Source organism: Typopeltis vanoorti, chromosome 17 (assembly GCF_054136105.1).
Source record: "Typopeltis vanoorti isolate ZY-2024b chromosome 17, IOZ_Tvanoo_1.0, whole genome shotgun sequence".
Taxonomy (NCBI): domain Eukaryota; kingdom Metazoa; phylum Arthropoda; class Arachnida; order Uropygi; family Thelyphonidae; genus Typopeltis; species Typopeltis vanoorti.
Window position 1 is genome coordinate 89,470,957 of NC_143565.1, and position 27,203 is coordinate 89,498,159.

General features: G+C 38.8%; 1 protein-coding gene across 5 annotated transcripts in view; it reads left to right on the forward strand.

Moving 5' to 3' along the window:
• Positions 1 to 27,203, forward strand: part of LOC150097613 (papilin-like) — a 1,184,257-nt gene that overhangs the window by 899,795 nt on the left and 257,259 nt on the right. For all 5 annotated transcript variants that reach the window (XM_090407770.1, XM_090407771.1, XM_090407772.1 and 2 more), the window contains 2 exons: positions 10,266 to 10,307; positions 22,580 to 22,750. In XM_090407770.1, the coding sequence (XP_090263896.1) occupies positions 10,266 to 10,307; positions 22,580 to 22,750 (213 nt within the window). The remainder of the gene's footprint in view (positions 1 to 10,265; positions 10,308 to 22,579; positions 22,751 to 27,203) is intronic.

The window sequence follows — 27,203 nt, forward strand, 5'->3', positions numbered from 1 at the left end:
ACTGACGTGTAGAAGTAGGGAGATTCTTGTTCCATTGCATAAGGCTTTGATTAGGCCACACATGGACTGTTGTGTGCAGATTTGGTCACCGGGTTTTCAGAAAGATGAAGAGATGTTGGAAAGGGTCCAAAGGCGACTGACTAAGGTAGTTTCTGACATCTGGAATGTTGAGTATGAGGAATGATTGAGAAGATGTAATTTGTAGAGTCTGGTGGACAGGAGGAAGAGGGGGCGATATGATAGAGACGTACAAGTTGGTAAGGGGTTGTTATAAGATCAATGGTGGAGAAGTTCTACAGAGAATAGTGGGAGATCAGGGGAGAACCAGAGGTCATCCTTAGAAACTGTATAAAGAGGTTATGAGTAGGGGAGTGAGAGGCAGGTTTTTTTCGTGCAGAGTTGTGAATGATTGGAATGCCTTGCCTGAGAGTGTGTTGCGGTGGCACACCCAGAGAGGGGTGGGGTAAGGGGCGGGGCTCCCCCCAAAGAAAAGGAAAAAACACTAGAAAAATTTCCAAAATTCTTTTCCTAATTCAAATTCATTTTTTTTATTTATGTTGTGTTCTACTTATGAATGAGCGATCACTGCAGATGCTCAGTTATAGGTCATATGTGATGTGTAGTGTATATTCGCAAAACGTTTACTCAACTTGGCCGCTCCCAAAGGTTAAATCCTGAGCACTCGGCCCCTCCAAGAATAAATCCTGAGTGCGCCACTGGTGTGGTGTCTGCAAGGAGTTTGAGTGTGTTTAAGACACGGTATGATGAGATGTTTGTGTGATAAAAGGACATCCCAGATGAATCTTTGACTCCATGAGGTCTTGGGGTAATAATAATAATAACCTATCATTCAGATCCATAAGTGAAATTTTATTTAAACATGGTTTTCAGTTACTTTAACATTTTGACTAATTTTTCTCTTATTCATATATGTTTACTCAGTTGAGTCCCTCCATATCAGGTTTGCTTATTCAGCTGTTTAATTCCATATTTAATTTGCTATCTTTGCTAAAAATGATGCCGAAGTATTTAAAATTCTTTACTTGTTCTATAGTTTGTCCATTCAGTATATAGCTGATGTTTTCAGTGCCATTATCTGTTTTCCAAGACTTTGTTGTTGTTGTTTTGAGATTATGCAGTTTAATTAAGGAATCCTACAAGCTTGTACTGAGTGTATTTAGGAGTATATATCACCTGCATAAAGAAAAGACCTGAGATTCTTCTTATTATTAAAACTATGTTGTCAGTTGAATGAACCTCCCACCATGAGTCTGCTGAATCCAACTCCTTAACACTTAATAGTACTAAAATCTTTAACACTACTTGCATTCATATGCTCACAATTCTTCATGTAACAAATATACTCCTCAAACCTGTTTTCCCTACACTCTTAGACAATTTCCAGGGATGGGCTCTGGTTCTTCCTCTCTTACCTTCTAATCTTTTTATAATCTCCTTTGTATTAATCTGATATCCCCTTGCTAACTTAAATGTCTCTATTATATATGATCTCTTATCCACCCATCCACTAAATTCTGTAGTTTGCATTCCTTTAAACTCCATAGTCAATAGTTCAGTATCCCAGTAGTGTCTTATTCACTCATCCCCAGACCTTCACCAATGTTTCCACATCACAATTAAAACTAGGTGACTAAATCTGAGCACAGTAGTCCAAGTATGGTCTAACCAGTGCTTTATATAATTGCACAACCACCTCCCTATCATCATCATTATCATCACAAACCATGGGCTCACTGCCCGTTGATGTCTAATGCCTGCTTCACTATCTTCTTCCATCTTTCTTTGTCCAGTGCACAGTGTCACAGTTTTTGTACACCCATTCCATACCAGTCTTTTATATCATCTATCTATTCTCTGTATGGTCTACCTCTTCTTTTTAAATCATCCAAAATACCTAACATAAATGTCTTTATCTTCCGGTCCTCACTCATTCTACAGATGTGTCCAAATAATTGCAGCTTCCGTTTTATAATCTTCTGCATTAGATTCTGTTTTGGTTGTATCTTCTGATAGAGCTCTTAATTGGTGATTTTCTGTACCCATCCTATTCTTAGAATCTTCCTGTAACAAGTTCTTTCAAATGCCAAAATTCTTTTTCTTGATTCCTTATTTATTACCCACGTTTCAGATCCATACAGTACACCACTGAAGATGCATGTTTCCAGTGCTTTTAGTTTTGTTTGCGGGCTGATCACTTTACGTTTCCAGATGTTATCCATGGCCTTCAGATTTGTTCTTCCCTTTGCAATCCTGATCTTTATTTCTTTTTTACAGTCCAAGTCATATGTCAGTTTACTTCCTAAATATGTGAATTGTTCTACATGTTCTATATCAGTTCCATCCACTTGTATCTTTTGTGTCATGTTCTTCTCACCAAATACCATTGTCTTTGTTTTTTCAAAGTTCATAACAAGTCCAAATCTCTTCCCTTTCTCATTTAAGTTTTTAGTGTTTTTTGTAGTTCTCTTTAGTCTTCTTCAATAATAACAATGTCATCTGCAAATCTCAGATTGTTAATTCTCATTCCGTGTACAGATATTCCTTTGGCATCTTCTTTCATTTTATCCATTGCTCTTTCTAAATGTGCGATGAAAATGCTTGGTGATATTGGGTCTCCCTGTCTAGTACCTCTGCTTGTTTTAAACCATTTCCCCCAAATCATCACCTATTCTAACTGCTGCAACTGCATTCTGATAAACATCTTTTAATATAGCTCTTAGTTTTTTTATCAATTCCATAGGATTCCAGAACTGCTAATGTCACTTTCTGGTCAATACTGTCAAATGCTTTCTGAAAATCAACAAAACAAGTATATATGTTTTTGTTTTTTCTCTTAGCTTTCTCTGCTATTAACCTCATTGTCAAAATCTGTTGAATTGTAGTTCTATCCTTCCTAAATCCTGCTTGCTCGTCTTCAAGGTATGCTTCCGATTGTGTTCTCAATCTTTCTGTCAATATGATCATCATCACTTTACCAAGGTGACATATCAAGGCAGTTGTTCTATAATTTTTACATTCTAGCTTATTTCCTTTCTTGTAGTTGTATAATGTTACTAATATTAATTTCACCCACTCCTCTGGCATTTTCCCTTCTTTCCATATCATATTACATAGTTGGTGCATTTCTGTAACCATACTTTCACCACCATATTTAATCATTTCTCCAGTAATGTTATTGTTACCAGGACTCTTGTGTTTTAGCCGTCCTATTGCTTTTTCTACCTCTCCTCTTAAAATGTCCATATCATGCTCATTCAAGAGTTTTGGATTTGGTTATAGCATCAGAAGAGTTGATTATAACTGAGATGACATCTCTCCCACCAGTTGGAGAGAGAGTGACCATATGGTTTTGACTTGGAAAATGAATACACATGCAGGAGTATCAAAGAGACCGGGACTTATGTGGAATTATAAAGCAGGTGATTATAATAGTCTTAGATGTCAACTTCGGGAAGTTTCATGGAGAGAGGAATTGGAAGGCCAGAATATTATTAGTGCATGAGAAATTGTGAAAGAATATTTGTTAGTTAGCAGCAATGGTAAATTGTATACCACGAGTAAAATATTAAGGATAGTGATGGACCTTGCTCCACCTTTGCTCCGAGTTGCCCTAGTGTTGTACTACCCAGGTGTTGACTTACGCTTGGACTCGCTGATAGTTCTTCGACATGAAACTCATAGATTTCGATCTCCGAGTTTCGTATCCGGCTTTAAAATGATGAGGGATTTATTATCCCCTTAACTTAATTTATGCCACTGGAAAAAAAAAAAAATAGCCTCTTGGCTCTTTATCATGAATAATGGTAATTATCAGTTACATGAAGAATATAAAGAACAAGCCAGGAGAGTGACTCAGTTAGTAAGGAAAACAAAAGTCGAGCATAAGCAGAAATTGAAAATCAGGCAAAGAAAAATCTCAGAGAGTTTTTTTAAATATGTGGCAAGTAGAAGGAAGAATGATCATGGTAAAATGATGTTAATGGATAAAACTGGTAGAATGGTACTGCTGCAGAAGACATTATCGAGGTATTCAGTGATCAATTTATAAGGGTGTTTCATCCTGATCAGAGCAGAATCATGAGGAACTTAAGTGTAAAGGGCATAGCATGGCTTAACCCGGCGTTAGTATGGTGGAAAAATGTAACAAAAGTGGTAAGGTGGGGTCCCACACTAAACTTGCTTGTGTGCAACAGCCTGTCATCTATGGCATCGAGTAGCAGGTTATGGGAGGGGATGCTATACTGAGGCATGACTCACTGCCACGCGTTGTTAAAAAGTTCTAGTCAATTTAAAATCTTTGTGGTCTGTGACACCCTACCTCACTAATGCCGGGTTAACTGTGTGTGAACAGGAGGTATTTGAGGAAATAAACAAACTTTATATCAATAAAGCGATAGGATTTGATGACATATCACTATGCATCTTAAGGGAATGTTCCAGGGAATTGGCAGTAGCGTTAGCATGCCTGTTTAATAAGAGTCTTACAACAGCACAAGTTCCAAGGGAGTGGAAGGAGGGTAAAATTGTTCCACTGCATAAAGGTGGTGATAAGGATGTAGCTTCAAATTATAGGACGGTCTGTGTATCTGGAGTTTGGTGAAGGTCCTGGAGAGATTGGTGAGAAGTAGGATACAGAAATGGGTTGATAACAGCAGTATTCTCTGTGGTTATCAACATGGGTTTGTTAAAGGGAGATCATGTTTCACTAAATTACTTATATACTATAACAAGGTGACAAATACCTTAGATAGGGGAAACATACAGTGTTGTACATGTTGGAGGTTTAATGGAATAATTATCAGCACTGAGAAATGATTAAATTTCACTCATTACTGTATTGCTTTTGTGTGTGTGTGTGTTGTTACAAAAAGTTTTTTATAATCCCTGAAGATGTCTCTGTGACAGAGGTGAAATATTGGAAGTATTAAAATTATTTTTAATCCTTTCTCAGTACTGATAATTATTCCATTAAACCTCCAACATGAATTCTGCACAGCACTGAAGCCTCAACACACGGATATAGTGGTGTACTTGGATTTTGCAAAAGCTTTTGAGACTGTCACACGACAAGCTGGCAATTAAATGAAACAAATGGGGAATGGATAAAAGACTTCTGAGTTCGATCAGTGTCTGGCTGTCAGATAGGTATCAGAAAGTTATATATGGGGGTGCAGTATCCTGAAAGGGGAAGGTTGTAAAAATATGTTATTATTTATTTTCTTATATGTAATATCTTTATTAATTTATTACTTGTAATGTCTTTTGCTCTGTACTTTCTGTATCATCTATCTTTATCTGCCGTTATTCTAATTTAGCTGTGCGTGCTTTCTTTCTCTCAGAATCTTCCTCGTTTATGTTATTACGTACTATGTTTATCTACCCTTCGCACTACGAGTCTTATGTCTAAGATACTAGAAAATTTATTTAAATGGGACTGCGCCACTTATATCTTTAATTAGCATAAAACTCAATAATACGGCTGGGTAGATTTCTCTCTCTCTTTCTCTAACACAATTTCCTTCAGTAAAAATTTACACAAACAGTCATGGTCTATTCTTTTACTTAATTTTATGCTTCAGCTATCTCACTTAGTTTCCCACTCACAAGTCCGATTAATTTAGAAACAGTGCAGTTGTAATAAACAAACAGGCAGCACTCTTTTAACAAAAAAATTAAAACACATTTTATTTACATTACTATGCTATGAAATATACACAAATTTAAACATTAGGGAGATGGCTTTCTATCCATCTGTAAAAATTCTTTAGCATAAGTTAGAACCTTTTTATTTCAACATTAATTAATCTCTTTAACTCAAAAACTTATTTACTCTCTGTTTACAAATTTCACTTATTAAACTCCTAGTTTACTTGAAAAGAGGTTAGCTACCTCTCCGTTAAGTTACTTTTACAAACTTTATATCAACTTCAAATATGCCAATAGATTCTCTTAATGACACTTCTTGTTACTGTTAATCTAAATCTTAATTGTCCAACTAAAACACATTATGAGAGGAATTGTACAAACGTATATAACTTACAAAAGCTCTGCATCACACATTCAGTCCAAGGTCTTGCACAAAAAGTTCTAAGGCAATTCTCTCATCTTAGATCTTGAGTTTCCTTCAGGAAATCTGGCTTCAGAAATATCTCATCGGGAACATAGCGGGATGTGGACTCCGGTAATGGTTATTCTCCCACGGCGAAAAGAATAAATCTTCCGAGCGAAGGTGCTTCGGGTAATTTGCCTCGCCTTTTCTCCTCTGCTTGGGCTCGTTGAAAATGCCTGGACGACTGCCTCATTTGTCTGCCATCTTGAAATAGCTCGAACTGCTGCCAACTGTCAATCAGGATCCCTCTCTCTGGACTGGAAACTTTTCTCCGGCGATTGGAACTTCTCCTTTCAGCAATTTGAAGCCTGTCTGCAGCCTAGAAGCTCTGTCTCTGCAACTGCTGGAAGCGGTTTGGTGAAGTTTGTAACCCCCGAAGAATTCGACATGATTCTTTCATCTTCTTTCAAGTTCGACCCGCTTTCTGTTCTCCTCCACTTTCTTTTGATTGTAAGTTGCCGGCCATTGGAAAGTTGTTTGAACCTTTCTGACTGAATTTACGTGCAGAGCTTGTAAGCCTTTCACATACACACAAAATTTCATAAACAACCTTTCTTATGCTGCCATGTAGATCTATTACATACAGCTCCAGCAGCAAAACATTACCTTTGTTTTTAACACTCTAAAATATTTTTATTAAAGGAGTATATACAGTTAACTTCCAAAGTGCTATTTATAAAAATATCTAGTACAAAATATACAGAGACAAACAAGTTATTTTTACAACATTCTCATGGGACTTGATGTAAAAACTCGATGTAAAGCGCTTTGGTATTTTTAAGCTACATCGAGATTTTACAAGGTCACTAGTGGTGTACTGCGGGAATCAGTTTTGGGACCATTGTTGTTCAATATACCGTATTTTCTGGTGTATAAGATGTTTAAGACATCTTATGTATAAGACACACCCAAGAAATTTAATACAATTTTCTGGAAAAAACGTAAACTTTAAAGTATGATTTAAAAAAAAAAAAATGGATAAAATAATGGGTAATTTTTAATAGTAAACTGACCTTTCAGAAACCTGCAAAACCCATGTCACTGTCATCTGACTCTTCTCTATCATCATTAATTTCTTCTCGTTCTTCTTCCTCTTGTTCTTCATCATCATCATCATCTTCATATAAGAAATGATCTTCACTTCCATCAAGGGCATTGCTAATTCCACTTTTCAAGAAAGATTTAACAATAGTTTGTTCATTCATTTTTGACCAAGATGTCTTAACCCACTCGCACACTTGAGAGATTGATGGCCATTTCAGGGCACCCTTTGGTGTTAACTGATGTACACTGGCATTCATCATCGACTTGTTCCACTCTTCCCTCATAAAGACTTTAAAGGGTTTGTTTAAAGATACATCAACTGGCTGCAGTTGTGATGTAAGTCCTCCTGGTATGATAGCCAGTTCAGTTTTGCTCTCTTGGAATTTTTGTTTGATTGAATTCTTCAGATGAGCCCGGAACTGATCAAATACAAGAAGAGCTTTCTTCTTTAGTAGTGCACCATTCCTTCTTTTCCATACTTTATCTATCCACACTTTCATGTCACTTTCATCCATCCAACCTTTTTCATGCATATGTACAATCAGTCCTGTTGGTATTTTTTCTGTAGGCAGAGTCTTCCGCTTAAAAATTATCATTGGCGGCAGCTTCGTACCATCAGCACAACATGCAAGAACTACAGTGCAGTGTGTTTTTTCGTGTCCACTGGTTTTGATCATAATGCTTTTCTCACCTTTCTCAGCTACAGTTCTATTTGAGGGAACATCAAAGGTTAGGGGCGTTTCATCCATATTGGCTATCTGTCCCATTTCAAAATTGTAATTTTTTCGATGTTGAATCACATATTGATGAAAAGAAATAATTTTGTCTTCATATTCTTTTGGCATTTTTTGACTGATTTTTGTTTTTGTATGCATACAAAGTCCAGTACGTTTCATGAAACGGTAACACCATGACGCACTACCTTTAAAATCTTCAATGTTGCGCTCACAGGCTACTTTGACTGCATGTGTACGAATCATTTTTGTTGAAATGGCAATGCCATTTTGCCGATTTTCTTGCACCCATTTCAAAACTTAGGTCTCTAGTTCTGGCCACTTCGCAATTTTTTCATGTTCCGCACGCTTTTCATTACGCAAATTGTACAAACTCTCCTTCTGACCACACCAAGTTCTAATCATTTTTTCTGTAGGCAGAGGTCCAAAATGTCTTTCAGCTTCCCTATTCCCGTGTTCTTCCGCATATTTTACAACCTGCAATTTGTAACGTGAGGTATATGAATGTCGCCTGTTTTTTTCCATCACTAAAATCTACGAGGAAATATCAAACTGAACTCAAAATATCTCAACACGTCAACTCAATACTGATAAACATCGGTAACTGATTACTCAGATAAGATATTATGAAACTTGAATAGGGACTCCCCGTTCTTAGCCAATGACGCGCTAGAAGTCACGTGAAGGTCACGCATCAATTTGATTGCACCATTAACTGCCTACAAAGATCTTGGAACATAAAAGGGAGTGCGTATGACTTTGAAAAGAGGAAACAATCTTTACCTTCATTATATAAGACACACCCCATTTTTAAGATGAATTTTTAAAGTAAAAAAGTGCGTCTTATACACCGGAAAATACGGTATATGTTAATGATATTGGGATGGGTTTAACTAGTGATATACAGCTGTTTGTGGATGATGCAAAGCTGGGGAGAGCAATGCAGAGTCAAGAGGATGTTATGGCCTTACAAGAGGACTTGAATAGATTGCATGAATGAGCAGGTGATTGGAACTATCAGTTCAATGTTGCAAAGTGTAAGGTTTGAGATTTGGTAAGCAACAATAGGATGCAAAGTATACACTTGGTGGGGAACTTAGTAGAGGAAGATGAGAGATCTAGGAAAGTAGAGGAGATGAGAGATCTAGGAGTGATGGTGGACATGGACCTCAAATTAAGGGACCACATTGCATACATTGTGAAGATGTCACATCGGATAATAGCAATGATGCAGAGGACTTTGACATTCTGAAATAGAGAGGTTATGATGCTATTGTAGCCTTGATCAGGCCTCATATGGATTATTGTGCACAGATTTGGTCACTGGGTTTTCATGGTGACTTCTCTGGACCCTTTCCAACCCAATATGTTGGGTTGGAAAGGGTCCAGAGAAGATTCACAAAGGTGGTCAGTGGTCTTTGGAATGTGGAGTATGAGGACAGATTGAGAGAATGTAAGTTGTAAAGCCTCATGAATAGGAGATGGAGGAGGAGGAGGGGGGGGGGTATATGATTGAGACATATAAGCAAGTCAGAAGTTGTTATCAGGTTGACATGGTAGAGATTTTTCATAGACTGGGAGAGGGGTGTTGAGCAAGAGGCCATCCCTGGAAACTGTATAAGGAGAGTGGGAGCAGAAGAGTGAGGAGCATGTTCTTTGCATGGAGAGTGGTTGGTGAGTTGAATGCATTGCCTGAGTGTGTTGTGAATGTAGACACATTGAATCAGTTTAAAGCATGGTTGCATGAACATTGTGTACCTCCCACGATGAGTCTCTGACTCCATGGAGGTCAGATATTAATAAAAAATAATAATAATAATATCCTCTGCGGTGGTAATCCTACCATTTTCACTGACCATTATCATCCTTCCATAATGATTTTTTTCTTCTGTTGGTTGAATATCAAAAGAGCTCCTGGGAATTTTTTTTGGTCGCATTAGCTAATTGTGCCCATTGTACCTCGTCAGTACTTTGTACTTCTGATGCAACTGATTATTACTGCTCATCATATTCTGCCTTTGTCTTGTCCCTCTAGGTTGCATGCTGAACCCCTCATTCATCCATTTCAGAGATACTTTATTTAAACTACTGACCCTTGAAATAAAGACATCACTTCTGCTAGATAGTTCTTGAATAGTACCAAAGTAGCCTATTGATCTCCTTTCCAATTATTAATCACCTCTGCCACTTTTTATGCGGTGTTTCTTTGGTGTGATGATTTTCTATAAATTATAATTTGAACTTCTGATACATTTTTGGATAATGATTGCTTTAATTTTGTGTCATAATAGATAACTTGTATTCAGTTTCTTCTAAATGTGTTATTAACCGAAAATGAGAAATTTTTTGTCTTTCAGAAAGACCCAAATCTACAGATCTTGTTCCTGATAGTAATGAAGGTAAGTCCTAAAACATGTTCATGAATGATTTTTGTCAGAACAATTAAATTAAAAAGGACTTTGATAAAATGGATAGAAATAATAATAAAGATGATTTTTATTAGCCAGACCATCAAAAGATTTGTTGATCAATTAAGCATCAATTAAACATGTCAAAAAGCAGTGACTATTATCTTATAGTAGCAAAACCAAGTTAAACTTTATTCTTATTATGCAAGTATCTCCATGGAGTCAGAAGACTCATTGTGGAAAATCCATACTAACCTTTATGTACACAAACCTATCATACTTCTTCTTAAACAAGTTCACTGTCAGGACACTCACAATTAATTTCTAGCATTCCATTCCACTCACTCACCACTATCCAAGCAAAACATCTACTCTGCACTCCCTTACTAACCACACTCTTACACAACTTCCAGGGATGATCTTTAGTTCTCTCCTATTCATCATCTACTCAAATATTTCCTTTGTGTTGATCTTATAGAGCCCATTTAATAACATATATAAGTTTATATCATGCCTCCATGAAAATACCTGAGAAATAATAATAACAGTAAATTCTTCCCTTGCAAATTCTTATGCCCTGGTATTGCTTCAAGTTGCTCCCTAAGCTGGCTATGCATTATTGGTAAAGATCTGAATTAAATAATTTCCTGTATCACTAATATACAAATTAAACAGCAGAGGAACAAGTATTAGCCTTGTGATACTCCACTAGTTGCCTGCGTACTTCTTTACACAACTTACTCATACATCGCCCCTTTGATATCTGTCCATCAGCCACTATCCAAATCACCAGCTTCAAGTCTATCCACATTTGCTCCAGTTCCTGCAGCAGAGATCCATGTGGAATTCCTGTTGAATGCTTTTGCAAAGATCACCAGTATCACTGAGTAGTCACTTCAATTGTTGCTTTATTATAAAAAAGTATGTAAATTACTAAGTCAAGACCTTCCCTCTAGAAAACTATGTTGCTTCCTTAATATGGTATCATATTTCTGTTTACCTGGTCCTGAATTTTGTCTTTTACCAACTTCTTCAATATCCTGACATACTGATTGGCCTATATTTTGCTACTTCTGTCTTAGAGCCTTCTTTGTGCAATGGAACTATGTTGTCCTCTTTCCACTTCCTCAGTACCTTATTAGAACTGATGCTCAAATTAAATAGCTTCATCAGAGGAGGTAATAACACTGCACCTGCTCAACAGATCAGGTGCAGTGTTATTACAAGAAAAGTGAGGTGTACCACCTCACCTTTCTTGGAAGAAATATATCGCTTCTATAACTTTGCACCCTTTTTCACTCAGGACATTTGTTTTCATCTTTCCAGCTTCTAATATTCATTTATATTTGAATCCTAATCCCTTGAACCTGCTAGTCCAATATAATCCATTTCTCATTACATCTATCTCTGTTCATGATGTATCCTCTAAAGATGATAACCTACAACTTTTCAAAAAGAACATTAACAGATTACTTTGATCCATATCTGCATATCACATTGATTTGTTATAAGTTTTGCAGACTCACAGGTTTAGAAATAATAATAATAATTTTTATTTATTCGTATGGAGTTTCCTCCCTTTTTCTCCTCCGTCCCTATTGGGACGAGTTGAGCCCCCCCCTCCCTCATGGGGGGTTAAGTATTTATGGCTGTAGATCCGAGTGTGTTCACGGGGGATGGTTTGCTTGCTTATGGGATGAAAAACGCCAGATAAACTGGCAGAAAAAACCCTACTGCCTGCGCCCAAGACCGACTAACTAACTTGGCTATGGCTGAGGGAGATCCTCAAATACCTCACTTCTTCGATGGGAATCGAACCTAGGACACTCCTTCCCCAGTCATATGCTTGCGAAGTGCACAGCCACTAGGCTAACCGCACAGACTATAATAATAATAATAATAATAATAATAATAATAATAATAATAATAATATTATTATTATTATTATTATTATTATTCAGGCCTCCATGGAGTCAAAACACTCATCATGGGAGGTCCTTTCATGGAAACACAAAGTCTATCATACCACTCCTTGAACTCATTAACCTTTCTTACTCTCACCACTCTATCATGCAATACATTCCATGGTTCAAGCACTCTCCGTGCAAAGAAGCCACTCCTCACCCTCTTGCTCACAGCTTCCTTTCATAACTTCCAGGGACAGCCCCTTATCATCGCTCATTCCCATTGTTCCACCAAGTGAAAGAACTCTCCAGTGTCAACCCTGTTAACTACCCCTCAACAGTTTAAAAGTCGCAATCATATCATCTGTCCTTCTTCTATCTACCAAACTCTGCAGTCCACATCCTCTCAGCCGATCCTCATAACTAACATTGTACAGTTCTGAAACCATCTTCGCTATCTGCCTCTGTATCATTTCCACAGTTAATTTATCCCCTTCAAATCCTGGGGACCAAATTTGAGAACAATAGTCTAAGTGTCATCTGATCAGGGTCTTATACAATGGAACGATAACTCTTTTATCTCTGCAGGTCAGCATCCTTCTCAGTATTGCAGCAATCCTCTGGGTTACCTTTGCCACCTTTGCAATATGTTCCCTGAATTTTAGTTTTCTATCAGTCGTCATCCCCAGATCTCTTGTCTTCCCCCTACTTCCTCCAATCGAGTATGCAGCCTCTCATCAATGCATCCCAAGACTTCAACTTCAAGACCTTACATTTGCTGCATTAAACTCATACCCCCATTCGTTTGTCGATTTGTCTTGTTTATTCAAATCCTCTTGCAGGGCTGCCACATCTGCACTATTACTAATAACTCTTCCTAGCTTCACATACATAGTTCATGGCAAAAACATGATGTTAAAAAAGAGAATCATGATGTCATTATATATTAACAGAATTGAAGAATTTAAAATATTTTAAGTTAAAACTTTGAAGGAAAACACAGATCTAATCTAAGAAGTTGGAAAATTAAAATAAGAGTTAAAAGTAAATGTCTTAATATGTTATAATAAGGAAAAGAAACATATGTATTATTTTAAATTCAGATCTAAGTTCATAATCCAGGTCACAGCTTCAGGAGCTGCTTCTAAAAAGTCATTCCAGTCATTCTGATAACCACGGAAGATACATTCTGTTACAATATGTTGCATAGTCTGTCATTGAGCACCACAGTCACATTCTGGAGATGTTTGTCTGTTCCATTTATAGAGAGTATCTCCACATAGGCCATTATTTGTCTGAATTATTTCTTTTCTAAATCACTTAGGGAATTGAAACAACGTAGATCCGAATATAAATTAAATAATACTTTAATAGATATTTCCGATATTTCGGCAATGTCTCATTGCCATTTTCTAAAGGAACTTACAAAAAGGCAGGTGCACACAGGACCTAACAATACAGTAACTGGAAATGAAGATATGAAGCTATCGTTCTCCTAGAAGTCCTGATGGTGCCCTCTGGCGGGCTAAGTAGGCGTTCTTGGCCGTTGGGCTGAAGGCCTGCTGATGTATGCCTCCCAAATTTGGGGCAGTCGCATACAACCAAATTTGTTGAGGTTTGGAGAGTTTCTTAGGGCAGAGGCTGATTCCATAAATAATCTTTCGAATTTATATTTTCTCCGGTGTATTATTTTTGCTTTCTTCCACCGTATTCTGTGGCGAGTATCCAGAGCATGGTCTGCAAGACCAGAATGGCTATATCTGTAAAACCGGATGTAGTCCTTGTGTTCAGAAATTCTGATATTTGCTGTCCTGCCTGTTTGGCCAAAGTACGACAGTTTACAACTGCAAGGGACCTGGTAGGTCTAGGGGAAGTGGTTGGTCTTTGGTAGAGCGGATAAGGGATGCCAATTTTCTGTAAGGCCTGTAACAGGAGGTGAGGTCATGTTTTTTTAGAATTTTGGTAATTTTTTCTGAGGTGCCTCGGATGTAGGGAATGGTGATGGATTTAGAGTACTCCTTTTTGTGGAGGGGAGGAGGAGGGGGGCTGTGGTTTGTAGGTTTTAATATTTTTTGGATTTTTGGGGGGGGGGGTAGCCATTGGCTGAGAAAGTGTTGAGGATGTCATTTTTTTCAGTGTTAAGGGCTATGTCGTTAGGACAGATTAGTTTAGCCCTGTTGTATAGTGTTTTTACCACTCCATATTGTTGTGAGGGGGGGGGGATTGTTGGTGGATGTATCTGCCTGTATGGGTGGGTTTTCTGTAAACTGAGAAAACCAAAGTTCCATCAGGCTGGCGGGTGACTAGTGTGTCTAGGAAGGGGAGGCAGTTGTTTTCCTCTTTTTCCAGGGTGAACTTGATTCTGGCGTGTTGGTTGTTTAAGTGTGTAAGGAAGGAGAGGAGTGTTTCAGAGCCATGTGGCCAAATAGTGAACACATCATCAACGTAGCGAAGCCATATGGTTGGTTTTTGTGGGGCAGAGGCTAAGGATTTTTCCTCAAAGGTCTCCATAAAGAAATTGGCTAAGGGTGGGGAGAGTGGTGAGCCCATGGCTGTCCCCTCTATTTGTTTGTAGAATTTTCCCTGCCAAACGAAATAGCCTGAGTTCATTGTGAACTGAAACAGGGCTGAGATATCGGGAGAAAATTTAGCTTGGATTAGCTCTAAAGTTTCCTTGAGTGGGACATTTGTGAATAAGGAGGAGACGTCGAAGCTGACCATTATGTCATTATGTTGGAGTGTAAGGTTTTCTATGCTGGCTTTGAAGTGGGCTGAGTTTTTTATGTGTGATGGTGTGTTGCCAGTATAGTGTGTGAGCTCTTTGGCCAAATGTTTAGCTAATTTGTATGTGGGGGAATCAATGCCATCCACTATGGGTCGTAATGGCACATTTTCTTTATGTATTTTTGGGAGTCCGTAAATACGGGGGGGTATAGAGTTAAACGGTTTTAATCTGTTGGTAACTTCTACAGGCCAAGAAGTGACTTTCTTAAGGAGGCTGTGAAGTTTTCTAATTTGTGAGTTGGTGGGATTGTAATTGATAGGGAGGTAAGTAGCCCGATCTAATAGAAGAGCATTCAGCTTACCTTTGTAGTCCTTTTGGTTAAGTACTACAGTTGCATTTCCTTTATCCGTTTTGGTGATAACTAATTCTTTATTATTTCTCAATTCCTGTAGGGCTTCAAATTCCTTGTTGGATATATTGGTTTTGGGTGGTTTTGCTATGGAAAGGACACAAGCTACATCCAGTCTTACACTGTTGGTGATTTGATGTGGAAGGTGGCGGATTCCTCTTTCAATCTGGATCATAATATCCTCACTTGGTATTTTTTTGGGAGCAATGGCGAAGTTGTGGCCATTCTATTAAAGTATTATTTAATTTATATTCGGATCTACGTTGTTTCAATTCCCTAAGTGATTTAGAAATGCATAACCAACATATAAGCCTATCTACGAGAATCAACATCATCCACGGAGATACGATCGCACGGAAGGCTCGCCAATATGGTAAAATGAAGTTGAAGCTGTCTAGACAATTAAATCGTCTGACTTTCCTGAAACGCTGCCGGGATAACAAGGTAATCCCGAACTGTGTAAAATTGAAGCACCGTTTTGTTTTGCAAAAAGCGCTCCGTATATACAACCGTGCGAGCTACGAGTTACTTCGCGAACAAATCACCGCCACGTGGTTAGGCTTAGCCAAAATTAACGAAGCTATTCGTACCCTCGAAGATGAACTTTCGTGCACTTTGAATCAAGAACTGTGGACAATTTTACATGACATTTCGTGTACCTCCGCAGACAAAGAGTTTGAAAAGATACGAAGCCGACAGATGAAGAAATTCGATAAATTAATAAAAAAGAATTCCACCGTCAATCCAGAACTTGCTACCAACACCGTAATCAACCTTTCTTCAGTCACCCAGAAGCCTGAAGCTCTCAACGTGCTTTCACGTGGCCACAACTTCGCCATTGCTCCCAAAAAAATACCAAGTGAGGATATTATGATCCAGATTGAAAGAGGAATCCGCCACCTTCCACATCAAATCGCCAACAGTGTAAGACTGGATGTAGCTTGTGTCCTTTCCATAGCAAAACCACCCAAAACCAATATATCCAACAAGGAATTTGAAGCCCTACAGGAATTGAGAAATAATAAAGAATTAGTTATCACCAAAGCGGATAAAGGAAATGCAACTGTAGTACTTAACCAAAAGGACTACAAAGGTAAGCTGAATGCTCTTCTATTAGATCGGGCTACTTACCTCCCTATCAATTACAATCCCACCAACTCACAAATTAGAAAACTTCACAGCCTCCTTAAGAAAGTCACTTCTTGGCCTGTAGAAGTTACCAACAGATTAAAACCGTTTAACTCTATACCCCCCCGTATTTACGGACTCCCAAAAATACATAAAGAAAATGTGCCATTACGTCCCATAGTGGATGGCGTTGATTCCCCCACATACAAATTAGCTAAACATTTGGCCAAAGAGCTCACACACTATACTGGCAACACACCATCACACATAAAAACTCAGCCCACTTCAAAGCCAGCATAGAAAACCTTACACTCCAACATAATGACATAATGGTCAGCTTCGACGTCTCCTCCTTATTCACAAATGTCCCACTCAAGGAAACTTTAGAGCTAATCCAAGCTAAATTTTCTCCCGATATCTCAGCCCTATTTCAGTTCACAATGAACTCAGGCTATTTCGTTTGGCAGGGAAAATTCTACAAACAAATAGAGGGGACAGCCATGGGCTCACCACTCTCCCCACCCTTAGCCAATTTCTTTATGGAGACCTTTGAGGAAAACGCCTTAGCCTCTGCCCCACAAAAACCAACCATATGGCTTCGCTACGTTGATGATGTGTTCGCTATTTGGCCACATGGCTCTGAAACACTCCTCTCCTTCCTTACACACTTAAACAACCAACACGCCAGAATCAAGTTCACCCTGGAAAAAGAGGAAAACAACTGCCTCCCCTTCCTAGACACACTAGTCACCTGCCAGCCTGATGGAACTTTGGTTTTCTCAGTTTACAGAAAACCCACCCATACAGGCAGATACATCCACCAACAATCCCCCCCCCTCACAACAATATGGAGTGGTAAAAACACTATACAACAGGGCTAAACTAATCTGTTCTAACGACATAGCCCTTAACACTGAACTAAATCACATCCTCAACACTTTCTCAGCCAATGGCTACCCCCCCCAAAAAAATCCAAAAAATATTAAAACCTACAAACCACAGCCCCCCTCCTCCTCACCTCCACAAAAAAGAGTACTCTAAATCCATCACCATTCCCTACATCCAAGGCACCTCAGAAAAAATTACCAAAATTCTAAAAAAACATGACCTCACCTCCTGTTACAGGCCTTACAGAAAATTGGCATCCCTTATCCGCTCTACCAAAGACCAACCACTTCCCCCAGACCTACCTGGTGTATACCAGGTCCCTTGCAGTTGTAAACTGTCGTACTTTGGCCAAACAGGCAGGACAGCGAATATCAGAATTTCTGAACACAAGGACTACATCCGGTTTTACAAATATAGCCATTCTGGTCTTGCAGACCATGCTCTGGATACTCGCCACAGAATATGGTGGAAGAAAGCAAAAATAATACACCGGAGTAAATATAAATTCGAAAGATTGTTTATGGAATCAGCCTCTGCTCTAAGAAACTCTCCAAACCTCAACAAATTTGGTTGTATGCGACTGCCCCAAATTTGGGAGGCATACATCAGCAGACCTTCAGCCCAACGGCCAAGAATGCCTACTTAGCCTGCCAGAGGGCACCATCAGGACTTCTAGGAGAACGATAGCTTCATATCTTCATTTCCAGTTACTGTATTGTTAGGTCCTGTGTGCACCTGCCTTTTTGTAAGTTCCTTTAGAAAATGGCAATGAGACATTGCCGAAATATCGGAAATATCTATTAAAGTATTATTTAATTTATATTCGGATCTACGTTGTTTCAATTCCCTAAGTGATTGTCTGAATTATATTTAGTACCGTCCATGTTTTACAAGGTAGATCTGATCCTGTGATGATTTGATCACCTTTAAAGATGTTATGCAAATGTTCTTTCATATTTTCCTTCCATGTTTCTTCCCAATTTGATAAAGGATTAAAATTATTTAGCACTAGTTCTTCTGCTGCTCGTAGTGATGGATGGCAAGATTTTAATCTATTGATGTTAAGAGTTGGGAGATCCTGATGAATAGGTAGGTTAGGATTACAAGCAATTTTTTGGAATTCACGGACTAAAGAATTCAATCTACGTAGTTCTGTAGGAATAAAGCCTGCTAAAAGAGGTAACCAATATGTTGGGGTTGATCTAATAGAGCCTGTAATCAATCTTAAGGTATTGTTCAATTGAGAATTGATAATCCTTGCGTGAGGGATATTTAGCCACACAGGAGCACAATATTCAGCACTGGAGAATACCAAAGCAAGGGCTGTTATCCGAAGAGTAGATGCTCTAGAAACCCAGGTAGTGCCACAGAGTCTCTGTAAGATATTATTACGTGTCCTTAGTTTATATGCCAAGTTTGAAAGATGTTGCCAGAAAGTGAGAGAACGGTCAAATGTGACTCCCAAGTACTTAGGGAATGTATTATATGGAAGTATAGTGTTGTTCAATTCAATTTTTAGTTTCACATTTGCCAAGTTATTATTTAGATGAAAACAAGATATTACCATCTTGCTCCTATTTAAACAGCTTCACATAATCTGCAAACAACTGAATATCACCTTGAAATTCATTGACAATGTCATTGATATAAAGGTTAACCAATACAAATCCCAGTACTGAGTACTGTGGAAATCCACTTGAAACTCTCTACCTCATTCAAGGTAGAAGGTTACAAGTGGTTACAAGGTATTGCCCCACCATACAAAACTCTCTGATACCTATCAAACAGCCAAACCTGAATCCAGTTGACTAACCATACATCTAAACCCATGTGCTGCAACTTAAATATCAGCTTATCATGTGGCACTCTGTCAAATGCCTTTGCAAAATCCAAAAAATGGCAATATATGCCTTTCCCTCATCAACCGCTACTGTCACTTTATTATAAAAGGCTATCATATTACTAAAACAAGAGTGCCCCTTAACAAATCGATGTTGACTCTTGGAACATTACCCTCATCTGTCCAATGCTATATATGGTCCCTCACTAATTTCTCCAAGATCTTAACAACAACTGATGAAACACAAACTGGTGTATAATTAGACATATCCAGCCTCCTACTGCAATTATGCAATGGCAGTATCTTACCTTCCTTCCATTCCTTGGGTACCTTTCCCATAGCCGGACTTTCATTGTTTTAAAGCCCCAGTTCAACTGAGTTGTCAGTTCTTTAGCACATTCTCCCAAAACTCATCGTGAAATACCATCCTTTAGCACACACACACACACACTCTCTCTCTCTCTCTCTCTCTCTTTCTCCTCTTGCACCTGTAAACCTCGAAACTGCCCTATTCCTATAGTATTAGCACTTACTTCTCCAGAATGAAATACTCCAATAAAGCATTCATTGAACAACTCCACTATGTCCTCTGCATCAGTCACTCTATTCCCATTTTTACTAGTGGCCACATAGCTAAAAAATTCCCTAGGATTATCTTTGGATCTTAGTGACAATCTCTTGTCATATTCCAATTTCACCTTCCTTACCATACTAGTTACTCTCCTAGCCTGAGTCTTATATTCTTTATGCATCTGCTCTTCACCCCTCTCCTTATATCTCTTACATAACCTCTTTTTCACCAACAATTTCTGTTTGATATTGTTTGTCATCCACTTTACACAAAATTGTATCCTCTTCTTCACTCGTGGATTACAGCTTACTATTGCTGCTAACAAATATTCCTTCACAATTTCCCAAGCACTAATGATATGCTGACCTTCCAATTCTGTCCTCCACGGAACTGCCCCAAGTTGATATCTAAGACTATTATAATCACCTGCCTTATAATTCTACATACATTCCCTTTTCTTTGATACTCCTGCATGTTTATTCATCTTCCAAGTCAAAACCACATGGTCACTCTCTCCAACTGGTGAGAGAGATGTCATCTCAGTTATTGTCAGCTCTTCTGATGCTATGACCAAATCCAAAACTCTTGAACATCTTGTTTCCTCTATTACATGTTGCCTAAGATATTTGTCCCTCAAGAATTCTAGAAATTCTATTCCCTTATTACTACATGCATTTTCCTCTTCCCAACTTATACTGCTGTAATTAAAATCTCCATAACAATCATTCTTCTTGCACTTGCCAAGCTCAACTGCCTAAACATCTCCTGCTCTCCACCCCCCCCGTGCTCCTTAGCTTGTAGCACCCCACTAAATATCCTGTCTTGCCCACCTTTACTTCACACTATATGCTTTCAAAACCATTAGTGTCACTGCTTTCCAAAGCCTCCATTCTTAGAGGGAATAAGTCATCATTTGTCATAAGCAGTACTCTACCACTGCGTTTTCCCTTCCTATCCTGCCGAAAAATGCTGTATCCCGCTACTTCTATTCCTGTTATTATATCATCCTCCAACAACCATGTCTCAGAGATCCCAATAATCTTTGGCCAGGCTGATGCTATCAGCACCACCAATTCATCTCCTTTATTCCGGATACTCCTGGCATTAGGATAAAGCATAAAAATGTGACTATTTTTATCATTATCCCCTCCAGACTCCACTGGCTCAGCATTACCTGATGTCGTCTCCCTTCCCCCAAGCACCTATTCCCCCAAGATGCCACCCCCTGCCATTAACCCTGGGAAATCTAGTTTCCCTGCATTGACACACCGACCCGTTCAGAAAACAGTAATCTCTCCAGATGCCTAAATCCTTCCTCATTCAAATGCAAGCATCTCTCGCATACAGTTCCTTTCTGTCCTCAAATGCCCTTCAAGCATCCACATATTCAATCCTTTCTTCTGACACATTCTGGCTATTTGCTATTCATTATTACTGCTCTTCTGCTCAACTCATCATTATCATACCTGGGTAACACATACACACACTATCTTTCCTCTTTGCGTTTTCTTTTATACAACCTCAAGCATGAATCTCGGATCTCTCACCACCCGATTTACACTGTCTCTCGAGTCATTTGTGCACACAATCATCTCATTTACCCTTTCACCCCACTTAATTGCCATAGCCATATTTTCTATCGTTCCTCTGGCATCTTATCTTGCACATCATGGGTCATTGAGTCTACATACATCTTACCTCTTACCATTCTGTTCCTTGATTGCTCACCTGCATCCCTCTCTCTCTCTCTCTCTCTCTCTCTCTCTTCTAACCTTTTCTCTCTGTGTTTTCCCTACTTACCTGCTGTCCTGGCATCACTCTATCCCTGGTTCCAGCACTCCCTCTCATTCTTCTCATTCCCCCTCTCTCTCTCTCTCTCTCTCTCTCTGATTGTTTCCATTCTCTCCTCTCCTCTTCTATCATTCCCATAACTGTCTCATTCCCTTTCTTCTGCTGTTTCTATTCTCTCCTCTTCTATCATTCCCATAACTCTCTCGCATTCCCTCTCTTCTACTGTTTCTATTCTCTCTTCTTCTATCATTCCCACAACTCTCTCTCTCTCACTTCTACTCTGATTTGCCTTGCATTCATCTCTTCCATTCACCTAATCTCATCTTTCATACTTCTCATCTCATTCTCGAGACATTCCACCTCCTCTTTCAGCTCATCTATCTCTCTCTGCAAGTTAGCCGCTCTTGCATTCCTTCCGCAATTACCTTCCACACTCCCCATTCTTATTTTTTCATTCATATTTCGCTCGTTCATATTCTCACACTCTATCACACTACTCGTCTCTCTCTAGGTTGAGATTCTCCTGCCCCAACGAGGTCGATTATGGTAATATCTAACTTACTAAGTTCCTCCCATTGCCTACATTTTGCACATATATGCATTCCCCCTTCTCTCACCCACCACATATCCAACTGCCAGGATGCATATATACCACAAGCACTGCATGCCACAAAATCCTGCAGTATGTTATGCAAAATATAGTCCTTAAATGGGGTAGGACTCGGTGACATGCCATTTGCAGTTGGAGCTGCGGCTACTGCCATCATTCAAATAGTGCTGAGGAACGACAACTAAATGCTCTAGTATACTATGTTATATGCTCAACTGTAAGCTAATTTACTTATGTGATAGTATAAGTATAAACTATATTTGACTATACTAAACAACTAAATAATGAAAATTATATGATATTATAATAGCTGTTGTGTATATATAACAATAAGAAAAATTCCATCTATGTAAAAAATTGAACTATTCCTTTATATAAATTTTTTTATGTTTTGTAGATGTTTGCCGCTTGCCTGTAGATTTGGGAAACTGCAACGAAATACATGCACGATGGTTCTATGACCCGGAGAGTCAGACATGTTTGCCTTTTGTCTTTCGTGGATGCAGTGGCAACAACAATCGCTTCAAAACTTTGGAGATTTGTATGCGCTTCTGTACTGGAATTAAATGTAAGTAGCTATCCAAGTTGAATGCTAGTTTAATTCATTTACAGTATGGCTAAAAGTAATTCTAAGTTTGACGAGATATAAATAAATATTAATATGAAAATAGCATGGAACTGAATATCATCTTTATTTTCTATATCATGAATTTTGAAAACCAAATTTTTAAGTAAGAACCTATTTATTTGTAAAAAAAAAGTTAAAAGATTCAAAATACATATATACTGTATGCAATTTTGATTCCAGTAGAATAAAGTTAAAATTATCCTCAAGCAAATATACTGTTCATATAGATAGCAAAGAGTGATTGCATTGATGAATAGTATATCTAAAAGGATTCTGTTATAGGCCAGGGAATGCGGAGAGTACTGATTGTGAAATATTTAGACAAATTAATTGGGCAAGTAAAAGGAAGATGATCCTAATGGGATATTTTAATCATGGGAATGTGGATGGGAAAAAAGTGATAGTGTATAGTAACAAGAATAGTGAATTTGTTGAGTTTCTGGGATAACTATCTAAATCAGCATGTTACCCATACATAAGATTCTCTGTGATGGTCAGCATGGGTTTCTGAAGGACTGGTCTTATTTTAGCAATCTGCTTGTGTTTTATGATAAAATGGAAGCGACATTAGGTTTATTGGTATTAGATTTGGTGGTATCCTCACAGGATGTGGTAGTGAATGAGGTATCAACACTGCCACCTATTGGTGAAAGTGATCATGAGGTATTGGTTTGGAAGGTAGTGAAACAAGAAAAGGTTGTTATCAAGAAGGTCTATATGTTGAGCTATAAGGTAGGTAATTATGAGAAACTCCATAGTCAACTAACATCAATACATTGGTGATATTCTCACAGGATGTGGTAGTGAATGAGGTATTAACACTGACACCTGTTATTGAAAGTGATCACGAGGTCAGTTATATTCGACCCATGGAACGTTCCTCACTAAGAACAACTATAAATAGTACTGTAGAAAATCCATTATCTTAAAAGCAAAAATTAGAATTGTAATACTAAAAATAGGACATCATTGTTTCTAAAAGAAAACCATCTGAAAGAATGTTTATTCCTGTCATCGTAAATAGAATTTAGCTTGCTGTAATTTTTTTTTTCACTAGAGGTCATACCAGTAGAATAACATGTGATCAAATCATTGTTTCTTTAGCTTACAGCTATTATTATTATTATTATTATTTAGACCTCCATGGAGTCAAAAGACTCATCGTGAGAGGTCATTCCTAAGAACATAAAGTCTGTCGAGACTCGTCGAGGGGAGGTCCCCCCTAAGAAACACAAAGTCTATCATACCACTCCTTGAACTCATTGACCGTTCTCGCTCTCACCACTCCATCAGGTAATGCATTCCATGGTTCAACCATCCTCCATGCAAAGAAACCACTCCTCACCCTCTTGCTCACAGAGTCCTTTCGTAACTTCCAGGGATGGCCTCTTGTCATCACTCCTTCCCGCTGTTCAACCAAGCGAAAGAACTCCCCAGTGTCAACCCTGTAACCACCTCTCAATGGTTTAAAAGTCTCAATCATATCACCTCTCCTTCTTCTATCCACCAAACTCTGCAGTCCACATTCCCTCAGCGATCAACATAACTATCCTTGTACAGTCCTGAAACCATCTTTGTTATCCGTCGTTATACCCTTTCCACAGTTAATTTATCGCCTTCAAATCCTGGGGACCAAATCTGAGAACAATAGTCCAAGTGTGGTCTGATCAGGGTCTTATACAACGGAATGATAACTGTTTTATCTCTGCAGGTCAGTGTCCTTCTCATTATTGCAGCAATCCTCTGTGTTACCTTCACCACCTTTGCAATATGTCCACGAAATTTCAGGTTTCTATCAATCATCAACCCCAGATCTCTTGTCTCCCCTACTTCCTCCAGTATAACTCCTCCCATAGACTATGCAGTGTCCCATCAATGTTTCCCAAACCTCAAGACCTTACATTTTTCTGCATAAAACTGACATCCCCCATTCATTTGCCTATCTATCTAGCTTATTCAAATCCTCTTGCAGGGCTACCACATTTGCACTATTACTATTAATCCTTCCCAGCTTCGCATCATCTGCAAACAACTGAATATCCCCTTGCAATCCACTGACAATGTCATTGATATAAAGTTTAAACAATATACGTCCTAGTACTGAGCCCTGTGGGACCCCACTTGTAACCCTCTGCTTCCTTGAAACTGCTCCACCATACACAACTCTCTGATACCTATCAGACAGCCAATCCTGAATCCAGTTGACCAATCTGACATCAGACCCATGCTGCAACTTAAATATCAGCTTATCATGTGTCACCCTGTCAAATGGATTTGCTAAGTCTAAGAAAATTACAGTATATGCCTTTCCCTCATCTAATGTTCTTCTAACTCCATTATAAAAGGCTAGCATATTGCTAAAACAAGAGCACCGTTTCACAAATCCATGTTGACTCTCACAGATAACATTAACCTCATCTGCCCAATGCTGTATACGGTCCCTCACTATTTTCTCCAAGATCTTAACAACTACTGATGACACACAGACTGGCCTATAATTAGACACTTCCAGTCTGTTACCACCCTTATGCAATGGCACTATCTTACCTTCCTTCCATTCCCTGGGCACCTTTCCCGCAGCCAGACTTTCATTGAAAAGCCAGGTTAAAGGCACTGTCAGTTCCCTAGCACATGCTCTCAAAACTCGTGGTGAAATACCATCCAGTCCCAAAGCTTTACTGACATCCAGAGTACTCAGTATCTGAAACACACTCTCCTCCTGTACCTCTACACCTTGAACCTGCCCTATCCCTCTAGCAATAAAACTGACTCCTCTAGGATGAAATAATCCATTCCACTATGTCCTCTGCATCAGTCAATCTATTCCCATTTTTATCCCACAATATCATTCTTCCACAGTCATTTCTCCTCCTACTGGCCACATAGCTAAAAAATTCCCTAGGATTTTCTTTGGATCTTAGGGCCAATCTCCTCTCATAATCCAGTTTCGCTTTCCTTACCACACTAGTCACTCTTCTGGCCTGTGTCTTATATTCCTCATGCATCTCTTCACCTGTCTCCTTATATCTCTTCCATAGCCTCTTTTTCGCATGCAATTCCTGTTTAATATTGTTTGTCATCCACTTTACTCCAAATTGTGTCTTCTTTTTCACTCATGGTATACAACTTTCCATTGCTGCTAACAAATATTCTTTCACAATTTCCCATGCACTAATGATATCCCGGCCTTCCAATTTCTCCCTTCATGAAACTTCCTGAAGTTGACGTCTAAGACTATTATAATCACTTGCTTTATAATTCCACATAAGTCCCCGTCTCTTTGATACTCCTGGATGTCTATTCATTTTCAAAATCAAAACCATATGGTCTCTCTCTCCAACTGGTGGAAGAGATGTCATCTCAGTTATTATCAGCTCTTCTGATGCTATAACCAAATCCAAAACTCTTGAACCTCTTGTTTCCTCTGTTACATGTTGCCTAAGACATTTGTACCTCAAGAATTCTAGAAATTCCATTCCCCTATTGCTACATGCATCTTCCTCTCTCCAATTTATACTACTGTAGTTAAAATCTGCCATGACAGTCATTCTTCTTGCACTTGCCAAACTTAACTGTCTTAACATTTCCTGGTCCCCATTCTCTGTGCTCCTGGGGCTGTAGCACACCCCACTAAATATCCTGTCTTGCCCACCTCTACCTCACAATATATGCTCTCAAAATGATTTGTCTCACTGCCTTCCAAAGCCTCCACTCTTAGAGGACATAGGTTGTCACTTATCATAAGCAGTACTCCACCACCACGCTTTCCCCTCCTATTCTGACAAAAAATGCTATACCCAGAGACTTCTATTCCTGTTGTCATATCCCCTTCTGTCAATCACGTCTCAGTGATCACAATAATTTTTGGCCAGGCTGATGCTATCTGCACCACCAATTCCTCTCCTTTATTCCAGATACTCCTGGCATTAGTATAAAGCATATAAATGCCATTGTTTCTATACCCAGCATTATCCCCTCCAGAGTCCACTGGGCTCAGTGTTACCTGATGTCATCTCCCTTCTCTCAATTATCCATTCCCACAAGAGGCCATCCCTGCTATCATCCTCCCTGGGACACACTGACTCGTTCAGAACAGCAATCTCTCCAGATGCCTACGTCCTTCCTCATTCAAATGTAAACAGCCTCTCGCATACAATTCCTCTCTTTCCTCAAACACACTCCAAGCATCCACATATACCATTCTCTCTTGTCACACATTCTAGCTATTGTCATTCAATATTACGCTCTTCTGCTCAGTTCGTCATTATCATACCTAGGCAACACGTACACTATTTTTCCTCTCTCTGTCTTCTTCTGTACAGCCTCAAGCAAAAATCTCATAACTCTCACTGCCCAACTTACATTACCACTCAAGTCATTTGTTCCTACCATC